Below are 10,084 nucleotides of genomic sequence, written 5' to 3'. Positions count from 1 at the left end.
CTGACAGGCCTGGTGGAAAGCAGGTGACTGACTGTCTGTCACTAAGTTAGGGCCTGGTGGAAAGCAGGTGACTGACTGTCTGTCACTACCTTAGGGCCTGGTGGAAAGCAGGTGACTGTCTGTCACTACGTTAGGGCCTGGTGGAAAGCAGGTGACTGACTGTCACTACGTTAGGGCCTGGTGGAAAGCAGGTGACTGACTGTCTGTCACTACCTTAGGGCCTGGTGGAAAGCAGGTGACTGACTGTCACTACGTTAGGGCCTGGTGGAAAGCAGGTGACTGACTGTCACTACGTTAGGGCCTGGTGGAAAGCAGGTGACTGACTGTCTGTCACTACCTTAGGGCCTGGTGGAAAGCAGGTGACTGACTGTCACTACGTTAGGGCCTGGTGGAAAGCAGGTGACTGACTGTCTGTCACTAAGTTAGGGCCTGGTGGAAAGCAGGTGACTGACTGTCACTACGTTAGGGCCTGGTGGAAAGCAGGTGACTGACTGTCTGTCACTAAGTTAGGGCCTGGTGGAAAGCAGGTTACTGACTGTCTGTCACTAAGTTAGGGCCTGGTGGAAAGCAGGTGACTGACTGTCTGTCACTAAGTTAGGGCCTGGTGGAAAGCAGGTGACTGACTGTCACTATGTTAGGGCCTGGTGGAAAGCAGGTGACTGACTGTCTGTCACTAAGTTAGGGCCTGGTGGAAAGCAGGTGACTGACTGTCACTACGTTAGGGCCTGGTGGAAAGCAGGTGACTGACTGACTGTCACTCCGTTAGGGCCTGGTGGAAAGCAGGTGACTGACTGACTGTCACTACGTTAGGGCCTAGTGGAAAGCAGGTGACTGACTGTCACTAAGTTAGGGCCTGGTGGAAAGCAGGTGACTGACTGACTGTCACTACGTTAGGGCCTGGTGGAAAGCAGGTGACTGACTGACTGTCACTACGTTAGGGCCTGGTGGAAAGCAGGTGACTGACTGTCACTAAGTTAGGGCCTGGTGGAAAGCAGGTGACTGACTGACTGTCACTACGTTAGGGCCTGGTGGAAAGCAGGTGACTGACTGTCTGTCACTACGTTAGGGCCTGGTGAAAAGCAGGTGACTGACTGTCTGTCACTACGTTAGGGCCTGGTGGAAAGCAGGTGACTGACTGTCTGTCACTACGTTAGGGCCTGGTGGAAAGCAGGTGACTGACTGTCTGTCACTACGTTAGGGCCTGGTGGAAAGCAGGTGACTGACTGTCTGTCACTACGTTAGGGCCTGGTGGAAAGCAGGTGACTGACTGTCTGTCACTACGTTAGGGCCTGGTGGAAAGCAGGTGACTGACTGTCTGTCACTACGTTAGGGCCTGGTGGAAAGCAGGTGACTGACTGTCTGTCACTACGTTAGGGCCTGGTGGAAAGGAAAAGTCACCTAATAAGGTCAACAAATAGTCAATAAATGTGCCAGAGAAGCGCAACTGTCCATCCCAGGCAGCTGAAAGTGGACAAAACAAGACAACTGAAATAGACAAGTTGGCTAAACTTGCTACTGAGGCTGGAGAAACACTCAACACAGCTAAACCCCTGGGAATAGGACCTGGGCCCCGTCCCACAGTCCCTCAGTTCCTGTCCCAGCAAGCGTACACCTGGCCAAACACTGTGGTAATACCCGAGACCCCCATGTATGGTCCGCCAGGTAACAGGCCCATATTGACATTCCATCTTAGAATCTCAGACGCTTCCTTGTCCACACCAGGGAAGCTCTGTGTGGACAAGTGTGGGTCAAGGTTGGGGGCAGTTCAGTTTTCTATTTAGTCAATTCAGGAAGTGCAGTAACTGCATCCCTGCCTTCTCATGTCTGCTGGGTAACTAGGTGCCAGAGCTTCCCTGGTGTGGACAAGGAAGCGTCTGAGATTCTAAGATGGAATGTCAATATGGGCCTGTTACCTGGCGGACCATACATGGGGGTCTCGGGTATTACCACAGTGTTTGTCCAGGTGTGAGGGGAATCCGCATGCAACCCCCCCCAACGCACACACCTCCACCAACTCAGAGCCTAGAACAACAATAGACTCAAGATACAACACAGATAGGAACATCTTTATACCTCTGTCAGAGTGAACTCTTCTGTCACAACATCCTGAATATACTATTCCACAAGCAACGTAGAAACGCTGAGATGAGAACTGAATCTACTATTCCACAAGCAGCGTAGGTACAAACGGTTGCTCTGAGAAGATAATTGCTCTACGAACACCAGACGGGCAGAGAGAATGAGCAGAGGGACTTGCCTGTGAGAAGAGAACATATTGGAGCAGAGCTGGACAGAGCCTGTATCCACAAAGCCTCTCAGCGTAGGAGTGCCGATCTAGGATCAGTTTAGTTGTTTAGGTTATAAATAAAAAAGATTATATGGACAGATCCTAGATCAGCACTCACACTCTGAAAACACTGTCGTATTGAGCCTGTCGTATTGAGCCTGTCGTATTGAGCCTGTCGTATTGAGCCTGTCATACGGAGCCTTGCAGGGTGAGTACTATAAGCAGGGTGAGTACTAAGCAGGTTGAGTACTAAGCAGGGTGAGTACTATAAGCGGTGTGAGTACTAAGCAGGTTGAGTAATAAGCAGGTTGAGTACTAAGCAGGGTAAGTACTATAAGCAGTGTGAGTACTAAGCAGGTTGAGTACTAAGCAGGGTGAGTACTAAGCAGGGTGAGTACTATAAGCCGTGTGAGTATTAAGCAGGGCGAGTACTATAAGCAGGGTGAGTACTAAGCAGGGTGAGTACTAAGCAGGTTGAGTACTAAGCAGGTTGAGTACTATAAGCAGGGTGAGTACTAAGCAGTGTGAGGACTAAGCAGGTTGAGTACTAAGCAGGGTGAGTACTATAAGCAGGGTGAGTACTAATCAGGTTGAGTACTAAGCATGTTGAGTACTAAGCAGGGTGAGTACTATAAGCAGGGTGAGTACTAAGCAGGGTGAGTACTAAGCAGGGTGAGTACTAAGCAGGGTGAGTACTATAAGCAGGGTGAGTACTAAGCAGGGTGAGTACTATAAGCAGGGTGAGTACTAAGCAGGGTGAGTACTAAGCAGGGTGAGTACTAAGCAGGGTGAGTACTATAAGCAGGGTGAGTACTAAGCAGGGTGAGTACTATAAGCAGGGTGAGTACTAAGCAGGGTGAGTACTAAGCAGGGTGAGTACTATAAGCAGGGTGAGTACTATAAGCTGGGTGAGTACTAAGCAGGGTGAGTACTAAGCAGGGTGAGTACTAAGCAGGGTGAGTACTATAAGCAGGGTGAGTCCTAAGCAGGTTGAGTACTAAGCAGGTTGAGTACTATAAGCAGGGTGAGTACTATAAGCAGGGTGAGTACTAAGCAGGGTGAGTACTAAGCAGGGTGAGTACTATAAGCAGGGTGAGTACTAAGCAGGTTGAGTACTAAGCAGGGTGAGTACTATAAGCAGGGTGAGTACTATAAGCAGGGTGAGTACTAAGCAGGGTGAGTACTATAAGCAGGGTGAGTACTATAAGCAGGGTGAGTACTAAGCAGGGTGAGCACGCTTCAGTTCGGCTGGCGCTTAGCCGAACTAGGTGAACCAAACAAGTGTGCTCGTATTTTACCCTAAAAGACATTTGCTTTAAAAACGAGGAAAAAGCGTCCTTTAGTGCTGTTGGTCCATTTTGAGGCGCCGTAAAATAGTCTGAATTAATCTAAGATAACCCAATAAATCTCTCATACGTTTTTATGTTTTCGCAGAGGAGATCTTAGTCGCACAGTTTTACAGTTTTACATCTAACGAAGATGTTTGATACAGTTGCATTCCTCAAGTGAAAACATTTGCATGTTCCACAACGAGCCGAAACAGAGAGAGATCAACATCAAAGGGCCGTAACACACTCTCACAGCCTCTCACACACACACACTAACTAATCCTCAACACTCTCACACACACTGACTGATCCTCAACACTCTCACAGCCTCTCACACACACACACTAACTAATCCTCAACACTCTCACACACACTGACTGATCCTCAACACTCTCACAGCCTCTCTCACACACACACACACACACACACACACACACACACACACACACACACACACACTAACTAATCCTCAACACTGTCACACACACTAACTAATCCTCAACACTGTCACACACACTGATCCTCAACACTCTCACAGCCTCTCACACAAACACACTAACTAATCCTCAACACTGTCATACACACTAACTAATCCTCAACACTGTCACACACACTGACTGATCCTCAACACACACACACACACACACACACACACACACACACACACACACACACACACTAACTAATCCTCAACACTCTCACACACACTGACTGATCCTCAACACTCTCACAGCCTCTCTCACACACACACACACACACACACACACACACACACACACACACACACACACACACACACACACACACACACACACACACACACACACACACACTAACTAATCCTCAACACTGTCACACACACTAACTAATCCTCAACACTGTCACACACACTGATCCTCAACACTCTCACAGCCTCTCACACAAACACACTAACTAATCCTCAACACTGTCATACACACTAACTAATCCTCAACACTGTCACACACACTGACTGATCCTCAACACACACACACACACACACACACACACACACACACACACACACACACACACACACACACACACACACACACACACACACACACACACACACACACACACACACACACACACACACACACACACACACACTGGGATATTTTCCTCTTCACCCCTCCTTTCCTTTCCCCTTTTCCTTTCTCTCTTGCTTCCCCACTCCTCCAATGGCGGGTGCACTCCTTCCGTCCCCTTGAAGAGGTAGAGGTAGGCGGGAAGGAGAGGGGGAGATAAGGAGGAGGAATGGATGACAGGTTGGGAGGGAGGCTGTAACAACAACAGCAGCTGCAGAAGGCAGGACAGCAGGACAGTCACATTGTCTGTGTCCCTAATGAATGTGTCCCTAATGTGTCCCTCGTCAAAAGTATTGCACTATATAGGGAATAGGGTGGCATTTTTGACAGTCACATTATCATTACACGGTCTGAGGAGACAAGAAATTGGGTCAATTCCATTTCACTTCAGATAATTAAGGAAGGAAACTCAGATTCCAATTCCAATTGCAATTTCCCCCCATTTATTTTCAATGAGGGAAAATTGGAATTTAATTTTACTTTCCGAATTGAAATTGAATTGCGACAAGTTACATAGCGTCAACAAGATCTAATTACAGGAAGTCACAAATGAACAAGTGATGATTGATGATTGTAGACCTGGGAAAAGGACTTTGCTGCAGTAACACACAAAACAGTAGCTCCCTCACAGTAGCTGTCTCAAGCCAATCGTTTGTGTTAAAGCTCTTCACACCCTAACACACCTGGCTCCATCCAACCACGACCCTGGATCTTGGTGTGGTCACCAGGACTTTTTAGTCCCCAAAAGGCCATATTTACTGTCTACTTTAGTAGACAAAACAATCTACCCTGTCTCTTTTCATTATCTATGTTTCTGCTAGTTACTGAAAAGACATTTGTTGTTTACTGAAGAGGCATTTGTTGTTTACTGAAGACTCATTTGTTGTTTACTGAAGACTCATTTGTTGTTTACTGAAGACTCATTTGTTGTTTACAAAGAGGCATTTGTTATTTTCTAAAGAGTAATTTGTTGTTTACTAAAGAGTAATTTGTTGTTTACTAAAGAGGCATGTGTTGTTTACTAAAGAGTAATTTGTTGTTTACTAAAGAGGCATGTGTTGTTTACAAAGAGGCATTTGTTGTTTACTAAAGAGGCATTTGTTGTTTACTAAAGAGGCATTTGGTTATTGATGTTGGTGTGAGGCATGCAGTCATGTTATCGATGTTAGTGTGAGGCATGCAGTCATGTTATCGAATCAAATCAAATGTATTTATATAGCCCTTCTTACATCAGCTGATATCTCAAAGTGCTCTACAGAAACCCAGCCTAAAACCCCCAAAAGCAAGGAATGCAGGTGTAGAAGCACGGTGGCTAGGAAAAACTCCCTAGAAAGGCCAAAACCTAGGAAGAAACCTAGAGAGGACCCAGGCTATGAGGGGTGGTCAGTCCTCTTCTGGCTGTGCCGGGTGGAGATTATAACAGAACATGGCCAAGACAGCCAAGATGTTATTGATGTTGGTGTGTGGCATGCAGTCATGTTATTGATGTTGGTGTGTGGCATGCAGTCATGTTATTGATGTTGGTGTGAGGCATGCAGTCATGTTATTGATGTTGGTGTGAGGCATGCAGTCATGTTATTGATGTTGGTGTGAGGCATGCAGTCATGTTATTGATGTTGGTGTGAGGCATGCAGTCATGTTATTGATGTTGGTGTGTGACATGCAGTCATGTTATTGATGTTGGTGTGTGACATGCAGTCATGTTATTGATGTTGGTGTGAGGCATGCAGTCATGTTATTGATGTTGGTGTGAGGCATGCAGTCATGTTATTGATGTTGGTGTGAGGCATGCAGTCATGTTATTGATGTTGGTGTGAGGCATGCAGTCATGTTATTGATGTTGGTGTGTGACATGCAGTCATGTTATTGATGTTGGTGTGTGGCATGCAGTCATGTTATTGATGTTGGTGTGTGACATGCAGTCATGTTATTGATGTTGGTGTGAGGCATGCAGTCATGTTATTGATGTTGGTGTGAGGCATGCAATCATGTGTTTCGCCAAAGATTTGTCTTCCGGTTATTGCAACACGGTTGACTTAGGCCTTAACATTCACATCTGCAGTCTGCAGTTCTATATTTAACCAATAAGGCCAGAGGGGGTATGGTATATAGCCAATATACCATGACTAAGGGCTGTTCTTATACACGTCGCAACACAGAGTTCCTGGATACAGACCTTAGCGGTGGTATATTGGCCATATATCACAAACCCCTGAGGTGCCTTATTGCTATTATAAACTGGTTACCAACGTAATTAGAGCAGTAAAAATAAATGTTTTGTCATACCACGGCTGACAGCCAATCAGCATTCAGGGCTGGAACCACCCAGTATAACAGTCTTTAGATGCCCCTTTAGTTAGTGAGGGAGACAGCATTAAAGAAAGTCTGAGGGATTTTCATTGGAATTTCGTAAAACGTTTACTCCATTTTAATGGATTAGCTTTGGTCAACGAGCCACAAATACCACGAGAAACTACCATTAATGTCACGCCCTGACCTTAGAGATCCTTTTATGTCTCTCTTTTGGTTTGGTCAGGGTGTGAGTTGGGGTGGGTATTCTATGTTCTATTATTTGTATTTCTATGTTTTGACCGGGTAGGGTTCTCAATCAGGGACAGCTGTCTATCGTTGTCTCTGATTGAGAACCATACTTAGGTAGCCCTTCTTCCCACCTGTGTTTGTGGGAGGTTAACTTTGTTTGTGGCACATAGCCCTTAAGCTTCACGGTTGTTTTGTATTGTTTATTGTTTTTGTCGGCGTCATCACCTATTAAAAGGAATATGTACGCTCACCACGCTGCACTTTGGTCCAGTTCATACGACGGCCGTGACAATTAGACGTAGGTGGGGTTTTCCCTTTTCATGCCCTTCAGTGAGACACTACACTAGAACCACAGGCGACTGTGACATCATCTGCGTACTGTGTGAATTAGCTGGCTCAGCTGAACGAATGAATAATCTAAAGTTAAGATGTCGGTTCCACCACAACATACACTTTAGACACAAGTGGCTTTAGAAGTGTTGAAAACGGGAGAGACAGACATTTTCATTTTTCGACCTTCAATATTTGTTGAAGGCTTTAGTTCAACAACAGTCGACTCTTTTGAAAAGCAGCGCTGCCGCCAGGCATATATTTACCCTCCTGTCCCAGCACAGCTCAGCCTGTCTGTCTGCCTCTCTGTGAGGTCATTCAACATGAGAGTATTATGGTTATTGAAAGACTTCTAAACCATTAAGGGGTGGTTATTATTTACTGGAGTAGGGCTCTGGGGGACTGCTGGGGGACTGTTGGGGGACTGCTGGGGGACTGTTGGGGGACTGTTGGGGGACTGTTGTGGGACAGCTGGGGGACTGCCGAAGGACTGCTGGGGGACTGCTGGGGGACTGTTGAGGGACTGTTGTGGGACAGCTGGGGGACTGCCAGGGGACTGCCGGGGGACTGCCGAGGGACTGCTGGTGGATTGTTGGGGGACTGCTGGGGGACTGTTGGGGGACTGCTGGCGGGCTGTTGGGGGACTGCTGGGGGACTGTTGGGGGAGTTTTGGGGGAATGCTGGCGGACTGTTGGGGGACTGCTGGGGGACTGTTGGGGGACTGTTGGGGGACTGCTGGGGGACTGTTGGGGGACTGCTGGGGGACTGTTGGGGGAATGCTGGCGGACTGTTGGGGGACTGCTGGGGGACTGGGCTTCAGAGTGCTTTGGCAACGTTCTGGTCAAAAGTAGTGCACAACGTAGGGAATAGGGTGTTATCTGGGACACAGTCTTGGTATACAGGGTGACCCCACTGTAAGTGTTTGAGAACAACTGAACTGTAGAGAGACCAGACCCGGGCCAGGCAGGGAGACATCTGGTATTCATTGAAGACTAGAGTAAAGACCTCCCTGACCCCTCCTCCAATGCCTCCATTGCATCATTGTAGCCATTAATTACTAGGAGAGCTTCTTCACTTCATGCTAGCCAATAACTAAAAACACAGGGCAAGGAAAACAGTCTCCAGAGCCCATAGGTTGGTGTGCAGAGAGCAAACAGAGAAGGTGAAACATAGTCCTTCAATGTAAGAGAATGCAGACTCAGGTTACTCGATTCAAACTAAAATAGATGGTTTGCAAAAGGATTCTATTATCGAAAGGAAATGGTTGTATTATACCGTTATCCAATTCAATGCAGTGACAGCTTACGACAGTAGAGCCTTTTCACTGTAGACCGATTTCAGCTGGTATCCCTTTCTAAATCCTGAATAATATGTATAGTTCGTTTTGCTGAGTGGGTTAACATTGTCCTTCTCAGATAGATATAGAATAGAGGTTGACTGATTAAATCAGAATGGCCGATTAATTAGGGTCGATTTCAAGTTTTCATTACAATCGGATATCGGTATTTTTGGACACCGATTTGGCAGATTTGTTTAAATATTTTTTTTAATATTTTTTTTTACACCTTTATTTAACTAGGCAAGTCAGTTAAGAACACATTCTTATTTTCAATGACGGCCTAGGAACGGTGGGTTAACTTCCTTGTTCAGGGGCAGAACGAAAGATTTTTACCTTGTCAGCTCAGGGATTCAATCTTGCAACCTTACAGTTAACTAGTCCAACGCTCTAACCACCTGCCTCACGAGGAGCCTGCCTGTTGCGCGAATGCAGTAAGAAGCCAAGGTAAGTTGCTAGTTAGCATTAAACTTATCTTATAAAAAACAATCAATCAATCAATCATAATCACTAGTTAACCACTCATGGTTGATGATATTACTAGTTTATCTAGCCTGTCCTGTGTTGCATATAATCGATGCGGTGCGCATTCGCGATATAAGAACTGTCGTTGCAACATGTACCTAACCATAAACATCAATGCCTTTCTTAAAATCAATACACAAGTATATATTTTTAAACCTGCATATTTAGTTAATATTGCCTGCTAACATGAATTTCTTTTAACTAGGGAAATGGTGTCACTTCTCTTGCAACAGAGTCAGGGTATATGCAGCAGTTTGGGCCGCCTGGCTCGTTGCGAACTGTGTGAAGACTATTTCTTCCTAACAAAGACAGCCAACTTCGCCAAACGGGGGATGATTTAACAAAAGCGCATTTGCGAAAAAAGCACAATCGTTGTACGACTGTACCTAACCACAAACATCAATGCCTTTCTTAAAATCAATACACAGAAGTATATATTTTTTAAACCTGCATATTTAGCTAAAACAAATCCAGGTTAGCAGGGAATATTAACCAGGTGAAATTGTCACTTCTCTTGCGTTCATTACACGCAGAGTCAGGGTATATGCAACAGTTTGGGCCGCCTGGCTCATTGCGAACTAATTTGCCAGAATTTTACGTAATTATGACATAACATTGAAGGTTGAAC

General features: G+C 45.9%; 1 protein-coding gene across 1 annotated transcript in view; it reads right to left on the bottom strand.

The window, feature by feature from the left end:
• Nucleotides 1-10,084, bottom strand: part of LOC129851594 (zinc finger E-box-binding homeobox 2-like) — a 45,929-nt gene that overhangs the window by 22,124 nt on the left and 13,721 nt on the right. Inside the window, exons 2-3 of the mRNA XM_055918204.1 lie at nucleotides 7,978-8,382; nucleotides 1,636-1,729 (exon numbers count right to left, since the gene is read on the bottom strand). Coding sequence (XP_055774179.1) covers nucleotides 1,636-1,729; nucleotides 7,978-8,382 — 499 coding nt within the window. The remainder of the gene's footprint in view (nucleotides 1-1,635; nucleotides 1,730-7,977; nucleotides 8,383-10,084) is intronic.

This window comes from Salvelinus fontinalis, chromosome 3 (genome assembly GCF_029448725.1).
Source record: "Salvelinus fontinalis isolate EN_2023a chromosome 3, ASM2944872v1, whole genome shotgun sequence".
In the NCBI taxonomy this organism is placed as follows: Eukaryota; Metazoa; Chordata; class Actinopteri; order Salmoniformes; family Salmonidae; genus Salvelinus; species Salvelinus fontinalis.
The sequence above is the reverse complement of the archived record's forward strand: the minus strand, read 5'-3'. Positions and strand labels throughout refer to the sequence as shown.